The following is a 20,153-nucleotide window of genomic DNA, read 5'->3' as shown; positions in this document are numbered from 1 at the left end:
AGCGGCCAGACATCCCGCCTTCAAGGCCTGGCTTATGCCCCTGCTTCTCCAGGATGCTTCCCCCGCGCATTCAGAGCACATGCCCCGAACCTCTGTTGACCACCCTCGGCATCGCGGCGCCCTCAGATTCTCAGTTCAGGGCTCCGCCCCAGGGTGAGCTTTTGTCTTTTCAGAGACACATCTGGACTTCACATCCTCTCCCCATATCGGAATCACAGACTTGCAGTCCCAGCCACATGCCTGTACACGTCACACTTCCCCACCAAGAAGGGGGAGGTCCTGATTTCTTCAGTGAGGAAACTGAGGCTAGAGGAGACAGGAAATCTTCCCAAGGTCATAGCAGGAGTTTGAAATGTGCTCAGGCTCTTCAGTGCACGCTCTCTCAGAGCGCCACAAGAGCTCTTCCGAAGAGGGTGCTATTAACCTGTTGGCACACATGGGGAAACTGAGGCTCAGAGAGGAGCAATAGCTTGCCCCAGGCCTCACAGCCAGGGCTCTGTGCTTTCCACCACACCCCTCCACCCAAGCCAGATGCCCCACCCCCCCACCCCAGGTCACCTGCCAATCCCTGGAACCCACAGGAAAGGGGCCCCGGAAAAAGGGTGCCATCCCGAAAGAGCCCGGACTCCACACAGGTCCCCTGCCTCTCAGCCAGTGCGGTGGGATCCTGTCCAGCAACCTAGACAGCCTCCCTCTGGGACGCAGACAGAGTGGGGCTGCAGGTGGGGCCGCCCTGAAAGGAAGAGGAAGGTAGGGACAAACAGCTGGTCTGTTGTGAACCCACCTGTGGGCGGGTGAGTGACAGCTGCCCAGACGGCTCAGGGCATGGGGTCTCCCGGCTTTCCCCGCTCAGGGGGCGGCGACCTCGCAGGCTGGCCTGGACCCCCACCTCCGGGATGCCTGCGTCGCTTGTCTGGGGCTTGGAGAGGGGCCGGGAGAGGGACGAAGATGGGGCGACAGACTGGCAGCCGGTGGGGAAGAGACGAAGACGGTGCCAGGGAACAGCGTGGCGGGCCAAGGCTCCCCAGGAGCCGGAAAACAGCTTTGGGGAGAAGCGGGGGGCGGGAATGGGGGTGTCTATTCTGAAGCTGGGGGGAGCAGAAGGGATCGGAGAAAGGGGTGGGGGAGGGGCAGTCGTCCCGGCTCCTGCGGCGGCCTGGAGAGGGGGCGGCCCGCCGAGAACGCGGCGTCGGGCCGTGTGGGCGCCTCCCGGTCAGAAGCCACAATAGCATCTCGTTAACTGCGCAGATTAAGGACTTTGTCGATTACCTCCGAAGGCTGCGCCGGGCGGATTAAATGCTTTTAAAAGTGCTGCTGGTGGGAGGGGGCCACTAAGAAGCCCCCTCCCGGCACAGATCCCTCCCCTCCCCGGCAGAGGAGGCGGAGGCTGAGGCGGTGCGGGGCGCGCCTGGGGAACGCGGGCGGTCGGCCGCGAGCTCGGGCAGAGCGCGGAGCGGCTCGTACTTGGGACCGCGGCGCCGGTGGCTGTCGCGGTGGGGGCGGGGACCCCTGCGCCGCCTGCACAGCGAGGCGTCGGGCCAGCTGTTGACCCGCGAGCTCCAGGATCCAGGGTCGCGGACTCCGGCCGGGCCGGGTCGGGGTCGGGATCCGGAGGGGAAGGTCCCAGCAGCTCGTGACTCTAGAACGGACGCACTTGCCCCGGAGCCCGGACCGAGGCCTCAGAGACCCGTGGGGGCGCACCCCGGCCGGCCCGCACCCCCTGCCCCGCCCCGGTCTCGGGGTGAGCCCTGCGCCCCAAGGAAGCGGGAGGAGTGCGGCGCGGCTGCCGGGAGACGCCCGACGGCCCGGCAGGGGCACCCCTGGGCCCGCCCGGCGCCGCGCCCCCCGCGCACGGTGAGTTGGGACGCGTCCGGCCCGGGAGGAAGTTTGCGAGGAGGCGCCGCCCGGGCTTCCCTGGCCCCTCTGGGAGGCGGCAGGAGGCGAGCTGCCCGCGGCGTTTTGCCACCTCCCGGCTGGCCCCCGGGGCCTGGGGCGGGTTCTGCCCCTTTATCTGGGCTTTCTCAGAGGTGGAGTTGAACTGTCGTTGGCCGCGGTGTGTGTATGTACGTGTGTGTGTGTGTGTGTGTGTGTGTGTATGTGTGCGAGAGAGAGAGAGAGAGAGAGAGAGAGGCCGGGGGGAGCAATAAAAGGCAAAGAGAGTCCGAGACAAAAAAGACACGGAAATTGAGAAGCAAGGAGGGAGGAGGTTGGAGGGAGGAGGGAGGAGGGAGAGGAGCGCGCAGGGGGAGGCGCGGGAGCGGGGACGGCGCGCAGCGCGAGCGGCGGGCGGGCTGGCGGGCTGGCTGCTCTCGCGCTCCCGCTCCCGCTCTCACCGCGCACACCCGCGCACTCCGTCCTCACCCGCGCATCCCCGGACACGCACGCCCGCCGGCCCGGGCAGCCGGCGCGGGGCCCCGAGGCGGGGATCTGGCGGGCGGAACGCGCCCCGCGCGGGAGCCCGCGCCCACCCCGGCGTCTTTGCGCTCCGCAGCGGCGCGCCTGGCCGGGCGCCCCCGCCGGTCCTGCGGGAAGATGGTCAACGACCGGTGGAAGACCATGGGCGGCGCTTCCCAACTTGAAGACCGGCCGCGTGACAAGCCGCAGGTACGCGCGGGTCCGGGGCGTGGGGACACGGAGCCCACGCGGTTGGCGAGGTGGTGGCCGCTCCGGCCGGCGGGGTGGGCGCCCAGCTGAAGGCTGGAGTTTGGGGTGCACCCGGCGAGGCGAGGGAGGCCTGGGGCAAGGCGGCGCCCTCCTCTCCTCCTCCTCCAGAAGAGGCTTGAACTTGGGTTTCGTGGTGCGGATGGAGCAGCACCCCTGCAGGACCCGGGCGCTGTGGCAGAGGGCCCTCTTGTGCCTCCAACAGCCTCCCCGTGCCGGCGTGAGCAGAGGGAGTAGGGGACCTCTAGTTCACAGGGTGACCAGCCCTTTAGCAAACTGTGGGTGCACACGAATCACACCCCTCGCTGAGTGTCTGTCTTCTCACCTCTACAATGGGCACCTTAATCCCTTGCTTGGTGTCCACTGTGGGCACCACCCTGTGCCAGGTGGTTGGTAGGGTAACCCCAGCTTCTGGACCAGGGTGCACATCCCCTGCATCTCCCCTCACTGCTCACACTTTAAACAGCTCCCCCCTCCCGCTCTACAGTAAAGGATCAATACATTTTTGTCTCATGTGAGAAGCCTGGGTATGATGATTCTCCAGCTTTAAGACAAGAAAAGCAGGGCTCAGAGAGGGTGGCTCCTGCCAGAGGCCACGAGGCTCTGCTGGGATTTGAACCTGAGTCTGTGGTGCCAGGTCTGCTCATTCCACCCTTCCTGCTGCCTCTTCTGGGGCAGTGGAGGGGGTGGGCTTGGAGGGTGCCCAGGGCTGTGCACTGGAAAGGGGAGCGGTGAGGACAGAGCTCCAGCGCCGGTCAGAGAGGGGCTGGAGATGCAAAGCTGAGTGGAGGGACAGCCTTGGGGCTGCCCCAGGCCGCGCTGCCAAGAGACTGGGGCAGGCAGGCAAGACGAGGAGGCCCACTCACCAAAGAGAGCAAATAATGGGACTGCCCGCTTTAAATTTCAAATTTCTCCCAGACAGATGTCACTGGGGAAAGAGCTGTTTGTGTTCGCGGTGACAGGAGGGGGGGTGGCAGGGATGAGCCTTGATGGGCCCTCGCTCTACAGGGCTGCCACTCTCTCATTCTGTCTGGAGGGACAGTGCCATGGTGTGGGAACCCAGCCCTCTACAGTGTGCAAAGCTCCTTCCCAACTATCTGCAGAACCTCCCTTCCTGCAGCAGCCTGGGGGCTCGGCAGGGATGCACAGTCCCACATCCCAGGGTAATGTGACTCAGAGACGTTGAGGCATGTGCTCAGAGTCACACAGCGTGTTGCAGGCGAGTAAGGATTCGAACCCAGGTCTGACCCCAGCGCCTCCCAGGTGGTCTGTTCCTTTGTTTTCCGTTTTTACCCTCTTAGCACTCTACCCGTTCTCCTTTCCCACTAGCCCCCTTACCGGGACTGACTGCTTGTCATTTGTCAAGCCCCAGGCCTACACTAGGCTGCCCCTTTCCAGACCTTTGCAGTGTCATCTTGTTCGCTGCACCAACATCCCCAACGCATGTGCACGCGCGCGCGCGCGCAAACACACACACACACACACACACACACACATTCTTTTGCTTTGGTTCAGGGAAATCCTACAAGTACTTCAAAACCTAGTCAGATGCCGTCTCCTCCAGGAAGCCTTCCCTGATGTTCCCTGGCTATGTATCAAAGTCCTGGTAGCATTTAGCCTGTGCTGCTCAACTACCTTTTTCTTACTGCCTTGTTCCCCTGTCCCAGGTCCCTCCTCTCTCAGGAGCCCCCTTTGGACGCATGCTTCTTCTGGACTCCCATCTCTAGTTCTTCCCCAGGGGCCCAGGCTCCTTCCTGCCCTTTCATGCAGTTCGGGGTGGGAGCTTAGGGCTATGTGCTGAATTGAACTCATGAAGCCTCAGCCAGGCGCTGTGGGTGAGGAGCCAGCCAGTGCTGCTGTGTCTCAGGGGGAGGTGACTTCTGGGGGATCTATTTGAAATGTGGCTTTAGGGCCTCCCTCTGCTGCTGCCTGGGGACACATATTCCAGCTGCCACCAGCCAGAGCCCAGCTGTCTGCCCCCTTGGCATCAGAGGCAGCTAAGGGCTTGTGGCCCTAGGGGCTTGGGGCCAATATCTAACACCACCTCCCCTTCACACTCCTTTGGTGACCCAGCATGTAGATAGGCTGTCCCCTGAGTCCCCCTCAGGCTCATTGGAAGCTTCAGATAAGAGGCAAGGCCTTTCCTGTGCTCAGTGTAGAAGGAGAGAGCCTTGCTGTCCTGGGTCCCTCTCGACTTCCTCCCTTAGGTGTGGCCTTCTCTCCTCCCTCGTTCCTAGTTTTGCCTCGGCATCCGCATGCTGTGTGACTCTGGGGATGTTACTCCCCCTCTCTGGGTCTAGGCTTTTCCACCTGCAAAATGAGAACAGCGGTTCCTGCTTCCTCCTGGATTCACAAGGGCTCCTCAGAGGGTCAAGTGAGGATGGCGGGCCCTACTGCAGCCTGTTCCCTTCTGCAGGCTGTCAGTGTCCTGAACTTCCCTCAGCCCGTCAGGGAGAGTGACCTGACCACCCAGCTCCCGCCAGAAGGGCCACCTCCTCCGGGAGAACAGAGGTCCCTTGCCACACTCGGAGCAGCAGCCGGGCTCATCTCTCTCTCTACGCTTCTCATTTCTTAGCTGTAACTACCCTGGGAGGTTGGCAGCCAGGATCATCAACCCATTTGACAGATGAGGAAACTGAGGGTAAAGGAGCTAGAGCCGGGACCTGAACCCCGGGCCTCCCAGGTGTTGGAGGAGCCTTGGCGGGCAGAGGAAGGCAAGAGCGGCTGGCTGTCCTTCCCTCGTTCAGTCTGCTCAGCTGTGCGATGTAATTCCAGGGGGAGAGTCCTGGTGTGCGGGCTGCGGGGTTCCTCGGGGCCCTCACGGCCCCTGCTGCCCACGAAGTGTCCCGTGTTGCTGTTTCTGGGGACCATCTCAGGCCGCTCTGCCCTCGGCCCCTCCACACTCAGCTCCTCTTTCTCTGGCTGACCTTGGACAAGCTCCTGTCTTCATTAGAGTGTCCCCTCTCTGCCTGCAGAACGAAGGGGCTCTCTCACCCCTGGGGCAGGAGATGATGGCGGAAAAGTTGCCAGAGTTTGGAGTCGCTCAGATGAAAGGATCTAGAAATAGACATGATTCTTCTCTCCCGGAGTGTAGGGGCAGAGAGTCACCCTGTAACCGGCTCCTCCTGGGCGGGGGCTCGTTCCTGAGCAGTCCTCGAGTCACGGCACCCCACAGGGAGGTCAACCTTGGCAATCCCAGGCAGTGCCTCTTGGTCCTTTCGAAGCTTCTAGAAACGTTGCAGAAGGAAAACTAAATCCTCATTGGGAAGTTCTTCCCGATGTCTAACCTAAACCCCGCTGCATTGCATTCACCTGGTGGCTGTTTTCAGAGTCCCCACCTCAGCTGGGATGCACAGCTGGGAACCTGGGAGCAGGGAGCTCGGAGTCTCGTGAGGGGGACAAAGAAACCCACAAGTCAGGTAGTATTACGAGGCTCTGTAAAGAAAAGCCAGCGTCTGTCCTCTTGCTCCCTGGGGTTCCGGTGGAGGTCACCGGGTTAGGCGGGGGCTGGGAGAGAAGGAGAGGAGAAGAGGTCCACAGGGACGACTGGCCAAAGACTCCCTTCTGTCACTTTTCTGTGCCCTCGTCCTGTCCTGGCCCTGCCCCACGGAGCTCGCTATCCAGTCTGGCGGGGTGGCTGGGACAGACGGCAGGGTGGGAGTGCGGAGGAGACGGCTTCCCGGAGGAGGTGAGGTTGAAGCTGGACAGTATTTGCCAGATCTGTCCGGGAGGGAGACCAAGGTGTGTTGGGGGACAGGGAAGGAGCCAGGCAGGTGGGAAGAACAGGGTGGGATTAGGCGGGTGAGCCTGCAGGGCCCCCACCTGAGGGGCCCAGTGGGACATGCTCTGGAGGGCAGGAGGCCTCCGTCCCTCTAGAGGGGTCTCAGCGGGGCCTTTGGGAGGGGTCCTTTGCTGCTGCGTGGGGCATGAGTTGGTGGGGCTGGGAGGTGACCAGGAGGCTGGTGGGGAGACAGTCACAGTAATTTAGAGGCAGGCGAGGGGGCTTAGACCAGGGCAGGCCTGGGGGCACGGGGACAGAGCCAGGAGGCTCACTGGGTGTCGGTGGGGGGAAAGAGGGGGAGCTCAGCAATGCTCCGGCTTTTGGGGAGGGTGGGGGGGTGCTATCTCTGGGTGGGACTCTCCTGGGGACTCGGGTTAGGGGATGGACAGAACCTGGTGTGGTGCTGGCGGGCTGCGGGGACATCCAGGAGGCTAGGAGCTGTGGGGGGCGGGGAAAAAGGCCCTCCCAAGAAACATGGAGACCCGCCCCCCAAAGTAGACCCAGAGCTGCGTTGGATCTGACTTTGCCTGGCCTCCCCCTAGAGAGACGCTTTCTTCTTCCTACTGTGCTATAAGGAGTAGAGCCCCGTCCGCCCCAGGCAACTGCCCCACCCCCCAGGCTCGCCTAGCAGACAAGGAAGGAGCAGGCCAGGCTGGCCTGTTTGGCTAACAAAGCATCAATGCGGTGCGTCTCTCCCTCCTGAGTGCTCCTGTCCCCCACAGGACCCCAGGGGCCCCTCTGAGGCTGGGGACACAGAGAGGCAGCTGGGAAAGACGCCTCCCCTCCCCTGGGGCACCTTTGCGGCTTCCTCCCTCCTGCGTCCCTGTCCCCAGGCATGAGCCCGTCTGGTCCTCCCCTGGGCTGGGCTTCCTGAGAAGCCACCGACCCTGGGCCGGCACTGGGGGGGTCACACAGGGGATGAGGGCACGTCCCTCTAGCTGGGAGTTTACACAAGCAGTTAGGGGTAGAGTGGACCTCGAACCCGGGGCTCCTAGTTCCTCTCGTGCCCACTGCCCAGGACAGCTTCCCAGAGTCCCCACTCCTTGCCCTGTGCACTTTTGTGGCGTCCTGCGGACCCCAGGGCATGTGTCCTGCTCGGCCGTCGCCCAGGGCTCATTAATGAGCTCCAGCCCCGCGGCATGGTTGGTCGGGCTGCCCGCACCCCAGAGGCCCCCCTTATTATCTCAGGCAGATTCCTTTGCCAGACACGTAAACAGCAGCCTATAAAAGTGAGCAGGACTTCATGCTTAAGGTGATCTCAGAAGACTAATTCTCCTCTGCTGAGTGGCCTGTTTCCGTCCAACTCCATCATCCCCTGCCCCTCAGGGGACGCCCTGCGGCTTTCTCAAGACTCTCCCTCCCGGCCACCCTCTGCCTTCCCTCCAGGGTCCTGGAGCTTGGGTGGAAGCGGGCGCACGAGAGGGTGAGGGTCCTGGAGACGCCGGGGGACGGGGCTGGCCGCTCTGGCTTGCCAGCTGGGGACTTTAATGTTCTTCGGTTGGAGGACGGCGCTCAGAGCTGCTCGGGGCAAGGTGTCTCCCGATGGGCTCCGGGAGGGGCATGACGGGGACTGACTTGCTGACACAGAGCTTTGTCTCGCAAGCCGCACTCACACTCCAGACAGAGGGAAGAACGTGGTGGGAGGCAAGCAGATTCCGGCCACCGGCCCCGGCTGGCCCTCCCGTGTGCCTCCCTTGGGAAGGGGTCTCCGGCTCTCCGAGCTTCAGTTTTCCCATCTGCCAAGTGAATCTAACCAGAGCAAGGGGTCGTTCAGAGGTTTCAGGGTTGGGGACAAGGAATGGCGGCGATAATCTGGAAGCTTCTGACCAGTAGGTGACTAGGGAATTGGGGCAGACCTGGAGGCTGCCTTCATTCTGGGCGAGGCCATCAGAGGGGGGCGCAGGGTTAGAGGTGGCTTTGCATCGGGGTCCAGGGCTCAGCGCAGAGGTCATGAGCCTCTGCCCTGCCGCACACGGTCGTCGGAAGAGCCTTGCCCTCCCCCGCCGTGTGAGCGCAGTCACCAGGAAGTGACCCGGTCCATCTGCTTTTCCTTCCATCCGTCCAACAAGCAGCTGCTCCGTGCCAGGCAAGCGGGCCCTGCCCTTGGGGGCTCCCGTGGCCCAGGGTAAGTCACCCGGGCCCAGAGCTCGCCAACTGAGCCGTCCTTGTGTGCAAACATTTCAGAGGTTCCCAAACCGATCCACGCCCCACATAGGCAGAGAATCACCGTCCAGGGGACATGGGCTCCCCCAGGGCAGGGCTAGGACAACTGCCACCCCCATCCTCAGGGACTGGCCTAGAGCCTGGCTCATGGGGTCATCCAGTGAACGTGGAATGGGTGTCTGAGCGAGTAGGCGAATGAAGTCAAAGGGGATGACGTGTTTGTGTCTGGATGAGTGCCACCACGGAGGAGTGGGGGAGCGAGGGCCCCGGGGACATGGAGCAGGAGCCTCTCCATAACTAGGTTGGGGCGGGGAGGGCTGGGGAGACAGTCTAGGAAGGCTTCCTGGAAGAGGTGGCATCTAGCTGGGCCCTGAAGGAAGAGAGGGAATTAGGAAGTGGAGCAGGGACAGCAGATGCCTCAGGCTCAGGGAGCAGCCGATGCGGAGCTGATGTGGGGAGCTCACGTGTCCAGGTCTGGCAAGGAGTAAACCTTTGAGATGTGTGGAGGCTGGGATGGATGGGCTGCCTGGGGAAGGTATGGAGAGAGGAGGGGCGAAGCGCTGAGTCCTGGGGCATCATCCCTGCAGGGCCCGGCTAAGGACGTCTCTCCCTTATCTCACCAGCAGCACGGCACCCTTCCTGGCGGAGGGGGGCTTCTGTCCTTCTGCAACTCAGCCCCGGCCCCACCTTCCTCTGATGCCAATTAGGAGACTCAGGACTTACTTGTAGAATCTGAATTTATGCAAAACCGGCTGCTTGCTCGATGGTGCTTTCTCGTAGTAAGCGGCGTTGTGTAAGAGGATGCGCTATTCTATGTATCACTGGGAAAGCAGGGGTCGATTTCAGCTTTAGGAGCCCCCGCCATCGGAGACGTTACAATGTGGAAAAATGGGAAGGTGCCTCCCAGCATCGCTGACATACAGAAGTAACACTTTGGGTGGAAAACAAAGAACAAACACCTCCCGGTGCTCTGTGCGCATCTATCACCGTAGTAAAAGCTAATATTTACGGCACACACAAATGCGTCCTGTACCGACTCCCTTCAAGACGCATCTCCAGTTCCGAAAGTTGTACATGTGGGGGAAAGCCAGCTGGAGAAGGGGCTTGGCCCCGAGAGGAGGCAGGGGGCTGGGGGTTGAGTCGGAGCTCACTTCTCGTCTGCTATGCGACTCTGGGCAAGCCCTGGGCTCTCTTGGGCCTCCCGTACCCCACGTGGCACCCGCTCTGTGGCTGTTCTGCGGGCTCCCTCAGGGATGGGAGCAATCTGGTACGGCGGGCACAGGGGCACCCCTCCTTTAAGGATAAGCTGCCCCCCCCCAGTTCTAGCCGGTAGACCCCAACGAACTCAGTTTTTACCTCCCCCCCCTTTTCTTGCTCTGGGGGGCACAGCTGCCCGGCGGCCCAGCCCCCACCTCCTTCAAGGGAGGGAGGAGCCTTTTTCCAGGGTGCCTGGCATTAGCCTGCTCTGCGGAGAGGGGAGGAAAGAGGAGAGGAGGGGCTCGGCGGCCCCCTGCGCCCCGGGGACTCATGCCTGGCAGCCTTGCAGGCCTGCCCAGGCTGCGGGACTTGGGCTCTGGGTGCTCCAGGTGGAAAATTTAGTGATGGGCGCTCATTCTGCTATGACAGTGTGACAATTCTTAGCGTGGTTGCTGTCACCGTTACAGCTCTCTCTTCCTGAGTCTGCACGGCGGGCACCCACGTGCGGGGCAGGGCGCGCCGTTATTGCCTCCATTTTACAGGTGAGGACACCGAGGCTCAGTGAGGTGAGGTCCCTCACCCAAGGTCACCCCCCACCCTCGGAAGTGGCAGCGCGGGGGCCCGAGGCTGTGGGAGCCCTCACCTGCAGCCGTGACCCACCCAGAAGGGCTGCATGGGGGACATGTGCCTACCTCTTGCAGGCCACATGGATCAGGGCAGGGGCAGGGAGGGGAGGGCGGCTGGCCCTCCAAAGGTCTCCCTGCCTTTCTGCCTCAGTTTCTCTTTTCATCTTCTCCATCTCCAGCTGCCTGCATCTCTCACTCCCTTGCACTTGCTGTATCATTGGTCCTGGGCTCTCTGACTCCCCTCTGGGCTTCTGTCTTTCATCTCTGCTTTTCTGTAGGATTCCTTTGCCCTTGTCCCATGAAGGGGGCCCTCTGAGTCTTGCCCAGGCCTCCCAAAGGCCAGAGGCCCCGTCCTGAGGCTGCCTGGGCCCCCCTCCCCAGGCAGAGCTAGAAGCCCCTTTCTGCCCCTGATGCCGCCCCTTCTCTCTCCTGTCCGTCTGTCTGTGTCTGTGTCTGTGTCTGTGTCTGTGTCTGTGTCTGTGTGTGCGGGGCCCACCCACAGTGGCCCAGCTGTGGCTACGTGCTGTGCACGGTGCTGCTCTCCCTGGCGGTGCTGCTGGCTGTGGCCGTCACCGGCGCTGTGCTCTTCCTGAACCACACCCATGCGCCAGGCACGGCACCCCCGCCCGTCGTCAGCACCGGGCCGGCAGGTGCCAACAGTGCCCTGGTCACCGTGGAGAGGGCCGATAGCTCGCGTCTCAGCATCCTCATCGACCCGCGCTGCCCCGACCTCACCGACGGCTTCGCCCGCCTGGAGGGCGCCCAGGTGTCCGTGCTGCAGGCGCTGGCCGAGCACCGGGCGGAGCCGAGGCTGGCCGGCGAGCAGGAGCGGGAGCTGCTGGACACCCTGGCGGACCAGCTGCCCCGGCTGCTGGCCCGGGCCTCGGAGCTGCAGGCGGAGTGCACCGGGCTGCGGAAGGGCCTCGGCACCCTGGGCCAGGGGCTCAGCGCCCTGCAGAGCGAGCAGGGCCGCCTCATCCAGGTGAGAGGCTGGGTCTGCGCCTGGGGTCTTGGTGGGGGCTGGGGTTGCCGCCGGCGGGTCCGGCCCCGTGCTGGGCGCCTGATGGCCACGGCGTCCCGTAGTGCCCAAGGGTCCTAGGACTGGGGAATGTTGCTCTTCCCATTTACCTTCGAGCAAGTGAGCCTCAGAGAAGCGAGTCTCATCCAAGGCCACCCAGAGAGGGATGCCATTTCCTGCCCACTGTCCCGGGGATCCTGGGTATTTGTGGGACACCCCATGGCACCCCACAGCAAGCCAAGTCCAGGGCTCCAGAGGCTTCCCAGATGCATCTGTACAGGTGAGGCCAGACCTGGCCTCCATCAGTTGTGACTTGAGGTTCAAGGTCACGTGGCAGGTTAGGGGCAGATCCTCTCCCCAGCTGTGCCACATGTCCAAAGAGAGCTGTACCCCCTTCCCAGCTCTCTCCCCCTTTCTCTGCCATTCGATGCTCCCAGCTTTCTAGGGAAGGACGGACCTCAACCAGACCCTCAGCCTCCCTGCAACACCTCGGCCCCAACTCCCTGATCCCCTTCCCCCCACCGAGCCAAGGCAGGTCCTAGCAAGCACCTGGTAGATCTGGGAAGAGTTTGCAACGTTGGCGCCTCCTGGAGCACCAGCAAGAGCTCCCACCCCCACACATGATCAGGGATTTGGTTTGTCTCCATTTTCCAGAAGAGACAACTGAGGCCCAGAAAGAGACAATGGCCAAGAGACAGGGTCCAGTGGCCTCTGACATCTGGCCTTCCAGCGGCCTGCCCAGCCTCTGGCTTTGTACCCCGTCTCCCCAGTGACTCAGGTCCTTGAGGACACCCTGCCGTTGATTCCAGCCCCTTCCGGACACTGGCAGTGACCAGGCACTCGGTCACCCAGCAGCTCAGGAGCAGTGGGTATTTTCCCTTCTCGGAAGGCCGCAGCTGGAGAAATTATAGCCCTCGTCCTCCTGTCTGGGTGACTGATCGGAAGGCGCTTCCCTCTCCTGGGGTGGGGTGTCAGCCACCCCCTCTTATCAGCAGGGCTTGGGGACACCTCCAGATTTTCTGGGTGACCTGTGCCCCCCCATCCTGCTCTCCACATGGTTCAGCCCCTGGCCATCCAGGCTCTTAGTGCAGGGGTGGGGAATCGCAGGGAGAGACCTCAGGGTCTCCCGCCCACCCACCTACGCAGAGGCCTAGAGCTGTTCCTACAAGACTGATAGCTTTTGGGGGGTCCGGTAGTGCCTTGGCTCCCCTGATGTATTTACTTCTCAAAAGAATGTTTAATTTGACTCACTTCCCACAGACTCAGGGCGATTTCAGAGACCACATGTCTTGCGGAGCTAATGGCCCTGTGGCTCCTGGTTCCTCCAAGCTCCACAGAACCCCAGGTGATCAGCCCAGACTGGGTTTCCCAAAGCGCTGTCAGAAGTGCCAGAGCTGCTTGCTAAAAGGCACCTCCCTGATCCTCATGGCAAACCCCCGGGCCCCACAGCAAACAGGCCTCGGGGCGGCTCTTGTGGGCACAGGCGTCTCCGGCCCCTGGCCTGGGAGCAGTGGAAGGGAGCGGTTCTGCCTTTGGGGCTCGGGAGCTGGGATCCGGTCCAGCCTCCAGCAGGTAGCAGCTGTGGGACTTGGGCCCTTCAGTCGCCCTTCCTGGGCTCAGTCTTTTCACCTGCAAAATGGGGACAGTGTCGTCCATACCCACAAGGATGTGGGAGCTCCTGGCTGGGCTGGGCTCAGCTGGCATCTGGCACGCACAGAGATGGGCCTTTCTTTCGTTATGATGGAAATAAAATCATTTGTAAACTAAAGTTTTGGCCAGTGGGGAGCCACCACGGAAAAATCTCTTTTGCAGGAGGGAGTAATGATAGGAACCCCAGGGGGTTATTGGGTGCTGTGTAGCAGCACCATGGCCCCAGGAGGTGCCCATTCTACGGAGGGGCAGACGGAGGCTCAGAGTGGCCAAGTGCCCCGCGGAAGCCCAGGACCCCGAGCAAGAAACAGAAGCAGCTTGGACTTCACGGCCGCTAACGGCTGCCAGTCCCCTTTAACGCGTGCGTGCAGCTTGGCGAGCGGAGACGGACTCTCCCTATTAATTCGGAGCATGTTTATGTGTACATTTCAACTTTAATCATTTGCTGGTTTAAACTGAGGTCTCCCCTGCCCGCCAGCAAGAGCGGGCTGTGCCTGGGTTTCTCGAGTGTGTCTGCTCGTGGCAGAAGGATGGGCCGTACCCTGGAGACGTAGCCAACGAGCCCGGTGATCTCTGCCGCCCACGCCCAGCAGGTGCCCCCTGCCCTCTGCCCCCACTCTGGGGGCTGCCTGCATCCGTGCGGTCCACAGGGCCCCCCCTATGGGGCCTGTCTACGGGACGCTGCTGTGATGGCCCAGGGAGGGGTCGACCGCCTTGTCCCCGTGGCCCCTCTGCGCACCGCTGTGCCCTCCCCCACGCACCGCCCTGGGCCTCAGCCCTCCCTGCAGAGGAGAATCTGACGGGGAAACTAAAGGCTTTTGCAGGGCCCTTGCTTCTGGACAAGCCAAGAATCATATTTTGTAAACTGCTGGCACTGTGTGTCTCTATTTTCCTTCCTCGAACGAGCTATCTGGCAAGTGACAGGTTCAGGGCGTCCCCCCCCGCCTCCCCCTTCATGGTCCTGCAGCCTCCCAGATTGTGGGGTGGGGGAGGTGACAGACCCCAGACCCTTCAGGCAGCAGGCACAGCCCAGAGGACCCCAGGGTGGGGGGAGGCGGTCAGTGCGACGCTGGCTACGAACCCCCAGACCCGGCTGAGTGGTCGGAATGACACAGGGAACCCGGACTGAGCCCTCGTGCCCCGAACACGTGGTCTCGTGAACGCCCCCCACCCCCCTTCAGAGATAGGTGCCGTTACGCTGGTTCAGAAAGGGGGTTCAGTGACTCCTCCAGGGTCACTGGCCCAGTGAATGGAGGAGGGGCTGAGTCAAAACCCAGAACTGACAGCAGAGTTTGGGGCCAGACCACCGCCCCCCACTTGTACTGCCCCCACCCCTAGGTTCCTTTCCTGCCAGTCAGCCCTGGGAAAGCAGCCTGAGGTCATTCTCCCTTGGGGAGCTCTCCTTCTGGGCCTCAGTTTTCTCATCTGTACCAAGGGGACAGCGAGCCAAGCCCTCCCTCCTGGCAATACCGTGGGGGAGAGGTGAGGTGATGGACATCAGAGCCGTGGCTCATGAACGTGGAGTTGGGATGGGGGCTAGGTGGGGGGAGGGGTATCCCAGGGCCCCCAGTTTGCACGCAGCACTGCCACCCCTGCCTTCGCAGTCAGCTGGGCATCAGGAGAGACTGTTGTGGGTGAGGGTGTTTTGTAATCTGCAAGGTGCCTTTTGCATCCGAGTAACAACGTGGGCCAAGTCCTTTGTGCCCTCCTGGGGTCCCACCCTGTGCTGGGTCCCTCCCACGTGTCACTGGGCTCCATGGCGGTTGCGACAGCAGCCCAGCCTTGAGGCTTGGTGATGTCACTCACCCCCCACCCCCGACGTGTACCTGGTAAATGGGCGGGTTGGGATTGAACCCAGCTTTGCCTGGTGCTGCCTCCCCCTGCACAGTAGAACTTTCTTTAGTCCTCTCACCTGGGCTGGGGCACAGAGACGGAGGAGGACGGGGCCCGGGTGCAGCAGGACACAGCTCTCTGCTGGAGCCTCTGTCTCCCCTCCCACCCGAGCCCCGGTCCTCTGAACACACAGACACTGAGCTCCTCAGATCGGGCCCCAGCAGGGCGCACAGGAGGGGATGGCCATACTGGCAGGTGCTAGCTGGCCGGAGTCCCTGCCCCTTCCACTCACCCCTGTGCCCCACAGCTTCTCTCCGAAAGTCAAGGCCACATGGCTCACCTGGTGAACTCGGTCAGCGATGTCCTAGATGGCCTGCAGAGGGACCCGGGGGTGGGCCGGCCCCGCATCAAAGCTGACCTCCAGAGGGCACCTGCCAGGGGATTGCGGGCCCGCGGCTGCACCAACGGTGAGTGTGGTGCGGGAGGCTGCCTTTCTTGGGTGACCTGGGTGCCCAGCTGTGTACCCCCATCGTCCCTTGCCCACACACTGCTGCTGTTTGCTGAAAGCTTCCTGCTGCTGGGCAGCCCCGAGCACCCGACCTGCACCCTTCTGTTGAGTCCTTTCCCAGCCCCTTGTGCCCATCTTCCAGATGAGGACAGCAAGGCTCAGAGGGGGGGCTCACTCACCCAGGGTTTGCCCCCAAGGCTGGTCCCTTGGAGCCGTGGGACACTGCAGGGCAGACCGACAAGCCAGGGAGACCCAGGGACAGAGGCGGACGGGCGGGGACACAGGTGCCCTGCGCAGCCCTGACAGCAGGCACTGTCTCAGGGTCTCCGCCCCGCGACTGTCTGGACGTGCTCCTGAGCGGGCAGCAGGAGGATGGCATTTACTCGGTCTTCCCCACACACTACCCAGCCGGCTTCCAGGTCTACTGTGACATGCGCACGGACGGCGGCGGCTGGACGGTGAGTGTCCCGGGGAGCACAGTCCGCTTCCTCTGGGCCCTGCAGAGGTCCAGGTGGGCCGGGCTGACTCACAGGGTGGCGTCCGCGAACCGGGGTGCTCTGAGTAGCCCTCACCAAGCCTTCTGCCTCTGGCCAGGCCTGCCGCTGGCCCCCACAAACCTGCCCCTCATCTCACCCCCAAGAACCCCACACCTCCGGAAAGCGGCACAGGGCAGGCAGAGGCTGTGGGTGGAAACTTGGGCCCCCATGGGAGCAGATGTTAGACCCCGTCTCCTGCCTATGGAGCCCCCTCCTGCTCCCTGAGCCTCGAGTTTCTGGGAACACAGGGGTTCCCCTTCAGCACTGAGCAAGTCGGGGATGGGCTTTGGCATGGAACGTGGCACCAGGAGCCTCTTGCTGTCTGGAGCTCAAGGGCCAGCTTGTGTAGATGTTGTCCTCCAGGTTGTCCAATATATGGCACGTGTGCAGGCGATCAAAGGAGGAAGCGGGGGGGAGGCACCTACAGGGAGCAGAGATCCCAGGGGCTTCCCGGCAAGGAGCTGGTGTGACTTCCTGCCTGGGTGGGAACTAGGGACAACGAAATGTCCCCACGGCCATGGGAGGGCGGGGTGGGGTAGCCGTGGGTGACCCTGATATCTCCCCTGAGCTGGGAGAAGGGGGTGGGGTGACAGGGAGAGGCCCCTGGCTTGAGTCCCCAGGGAGTCTCTGGGTCTGCTAGTGGGGAAGCCCCTTCTGGGAGTGGGGTCTGCGTGCGTCACCTCCCACAGCCTCTGGGGTGACTGCTGGCCTCTGCCTTCGTACGGACGCCAGAGCCACAGGCCAAGGGAAACGCACGGGCCTGGCAGCATCTCAGTAACACGCGTGAACGCCGAAATGGGAATTTCATAAAATGTTTGTGCGTTCTTCAAATATTATCACAAAGATATTTTTAAATATTTTTTTCTTTTGCTTTTTAAAAAAACTTTAAAAACGTTCCCGACCATTCTTGGCTCACAAGCCATTTAGAAAACAGGCAGTGGGCAGGAGTCCTTCTGTGGGCTGTCGTTTGCTGACCCCCATTCTAGAGCTGGGAGATGAAGTGAGCTTGCTGTCCCTCCCCCTTGAATCAGTGGCCTTCCAACTCTCACCTGAAGCTCAGCCCTGGAGCCAGGCTTCAGTGGGGTTGCCACTGGCCGATGGGTGACTTCATGTAAATTAAAAATGCCTGTCCTTTCCTTTTGGCCCCCTGGGACACTGGGCTTGGTGAGGAGAATAAATGTGGGCCGGGTGCCCTGGAGCAGTGAACAACCTGTACCACTGTCCCTGGACATCTGCCTCCACCCTGAAAGCTTCTCAGCCTCCCCAAGTTGGCCATGGTTGGGATGCCCAGTGACAATGGAAAGCGGGGCTCGTACAACCGACACTTTAAGGGTTCCTGGCTTCACATTTGGTTTCATAAATGGGCAAACAATCTTGAGCACCTACTGTGTCCCGGGCCTGCACAGAGATCGGTATGTCCCTACCGCAGTCCTCCTGGAGAACTTGGAGTCTGTGAGGTTTTTGGGTGGACGAGGTCACGGTAAGCAGAGGTAGGGGAGGCTCTGTGCCAGCTTCGTGGACAAGGGGGGCTTTGCAGATAAGCTGTAAGAGGCAGGTGAGAGCAGTAAGGGGGAAGGACAGAGAAGGTACTCCAGGCAGAGGGACCAACCTAACCAGGGTCTGGGACGCAGGAAGCACGTAGGCTCTTTAGGGAACGGAGTTACCTGGGGTAGATGGTGCGTGAAGAAGTGAGACCAGAGACCAGCGTCAGGGTCCCGGGCTGTGGGGTTGCGGTGGGCACTGGGGAGCTACTGAGGGTGCCAGAGGGAGGAAGATGGCTTAAGGTGGCTTCAGGATCTGTAACCTGACCGTGCATTCTGGAGCAGAGCGGGCAGAAGGGAGAGGAGGAGGCCACTGGCTCACGCTGCAGACAGGCCTGTGATCGAGGTTTTGCCAATGCAGCGGGGAGCTTGGGCTCCAACATCCACAGACAGATGTCGGGGTAGCTCCCAGTCCTGCTGTTTGATCTTGGGGAAGTTACTTAATTCCTCTGAGCCTCAGTTTCCTCCTGTAAAATGGGGATACCCACTTGCCTCACTGTGAGATCTTAACTGCAAGCGACAGAAAATCTCTGACTTAAGCAGAAAAGGAAATGTCCTGGAGGTAGGCTGGGAGGCCCGAGAAACCAGCTCAGGGCCATGCCACCAGGAACGGAGCCCCCCAGATCTGGCCATGGATGACAAGGTGGGAACACCACTGCCCCAGGGATGCTGGCATTGGGGCCCCCGGGGCACAGCTACCCCTGGGCACAGGCACCCCCAAGATGGGTGCGGGCCCGGGGTGCAGTCTGCGGTTGCTTTGAAAGAGGTCCCTTGTGTCCTTGCCTCTTTGCTTCCCCACAGCCAGTGGCCTGCGACCCTCCCCAAATCTCAGAAGATGGGGAAAGATGGCCAGGTTGACCAAGGCTTCCGGCAAATGCTTGTGGGGCATTCGGCACAGGCCCATCGGTGGCGCGATCACTATTTAGGACGATGGGCCACGCCCTGTGCAAGGCCCCGGCCATCCAACAGGACCAGGACGTGCATGACCCCCTTTTACTGAGCTCTTTGCCAAGAGGTCACCGACCATCGTGCAGGGGACAGTCATGGGGGCCTGAAGCAGGGTATCGGGTCGGCTGGAGCCTAGGCAGCCCCCCAGGTCTCTGCCCTTGGCACTTGGGGCATGAGGAGAGGTTGGCATTACCCCTCCATTTCTCACCAAGGAGCGTGGTAACGATTTCTGGTGCGCCAATGGCCAGGCAGAGGGCAGAGAGAAGCTTCTCTGGGGAAAGGCGTGGTGGGATATGGAGGTGTGGGCAGCCCTCATCGGTTTTGAGAGGGGTCGGCTTTCCTGAGCGGGGGGTGGGGGGGTGGGGGGAATGGGGGCAGAGACAGGGGAGGCCGGAGTGAGGCAGGTGGGCATTGGGGGGGGGAGCGAGTGCATTCGTAGGGCAGAGTTGGCAGCTGAGAATCCCCCAAAGGCCCAGGGACAGACAAACGTGCAGACATGTCTTCAAGCTCCAGAGGAGAGCACTTAAGTGTACTGCGTCCGGTCTGGGGGCGAAAAGCTCTTTTGTTTTCCTAACTCAGAACATCTGAGTTACGGCGTCTGCCTCTGGGAGCCCCTCAGCAGGCAGAGGCGCGCCAACATAGAAGCCAAAGCCCAGAAATCAGAGTTAAGGGTTAGGACAGGCTTAATGAAAGACCCAGGTGCCAGCTCAGGCCTCGCATCTCCCGAAGCCCGTCTCCCCGGAAGTGCATCAGGATCTGGGCCTGGAGGCGGGTAATACCCAGGGCCCGGGCTTCAGGGCCCATTACCGGGGAGCCGATGAGGAACACCGGCCCCCCCACCCCCCTGCCCTCCCGCTCAGACACCTGGATCAGGGGCCATGGAAGGAAGGCCGCTCTCGGCTGAGAAGTGTTTGCGAGGCCGATAGACGTTAATATCCATTTGGGCTTCCGTCAAAAGCAATCTTTGCCCAGATACCTCTGGGCATCTGTCAGGATCACTTCCCTGCCACACGGAATCTCTCGGAAACTCAATTGTTGTTTGGGAAGGAGCCCGCGGCTGCCTCTCCGAACCCTGGTACCATCCATCCTCGTTAGGCCCCGTGTCTGAGCTGCCAGGCCCCGCGTGCCGACGCTGGGTGGCTCTCCCTGGCGGCCAGGGCATCTGGGGCTGGACGCGGCAGCCAGGGCCTGCTTCCCGGTGAGACCGGACCGGGCAAGGCTGGGCACCGGCAGGCGCTTCACGGCTTAAAGACCACAGGCCCTCGCGCGTGTCTGTGGATCCGGCCGTCACACGGCGACCCTGAACTATTCAACCGCCGAGCACCAACCGCAGGCCAGGGGGGCCAAGAGCAAAGCTCCTGGCCTGGTGGGGAGCTGGCGGATGAGCTGACCTGTGTGAGGGCTGTAGGTCTGGGGTGGGGGCAGCGGACCCCAGAGGAGAGACCCTAACCCAGCCTGGGGCAGTGCAGGGAAGCTTCTGGACAGGAAGGTCCTAGCGCTGGGGGACGAGGCGAGAACGGGGTTCCAGGCAAAGGGAAGAGACATGCGGAGGTCTGCGGGGACAGGGTAGCGTTGGTCTGGGCCCGTGTGGGCTCTGTCTGCTGGTGTTCGGAGCTCGAAGGGGCAGGGGCGAGAGGAGGGAGGCGGCCAGGGGCTGGGTCGTGTGCGGTTGCGGGCACATTAGAAGACGG

General features: G+C 62.1%; 1 protein-coding gene across 2 annotated transcripts in view; it reads left to right on the top strand.

The window, feature by feature from the left end:
- The first annotated feature begins 2,430 nt into the window (after positions 1-2,430).
- The window catches only part of FIBCD1 (fibrinogen C domain containing 1), a 29,493-nt gene continuing 11,770 nt past the window's right edge, over positions 2,431-20,153 (top strand). The window contains exons 1-5 of one of the 2 annotated variants that reach the window (XM_032866384.1): positions 2,431-2,604; positions 10,270-10,344; positions 10,931-11,410; positions 15,237-15,396; positions 15,759-15,895. In XM_032866384.1, coding sequence (XP_032722275.1) covers positions 2,533-2,604; positions 10,270-10,344; positions 10,931-11,410; positions 15,237-15,396; positions 15,759-15,895 — 924 coding nt within the window. In that variant the 5' untranslated portion in view covers positions 2,431-2,532. The remainder of the gene's footprint in view (positions 2,605-10,269; positions 10,345-10,930; positions 11,411-15,236; positions 15,397-15,758; positions 15,896-20,153) is intronic. The other variant, XM_032866385.1, reaches the window with a different exon arrangement.

The sequence above is a fragment of the Lontra canadensis genome, unplaced genomic scaffold (assembly GCF_010015895.1).
Source record: "Lontra canadensis isolate GAN:19392208 unplaced genomic scaffold, GSC_riverotter_1.0 scaffold30, whole genome shotgun sequence".
NCBI classification, from domain to species: Eukaryota; Metazoa; Chordata; class Mammalia; order Carnivora; family Mustelidae; genus Lontra; species Lontra canadensis.
This window is presented reverse-complemented; position numbering and strand designations above follow the sequence as displayed.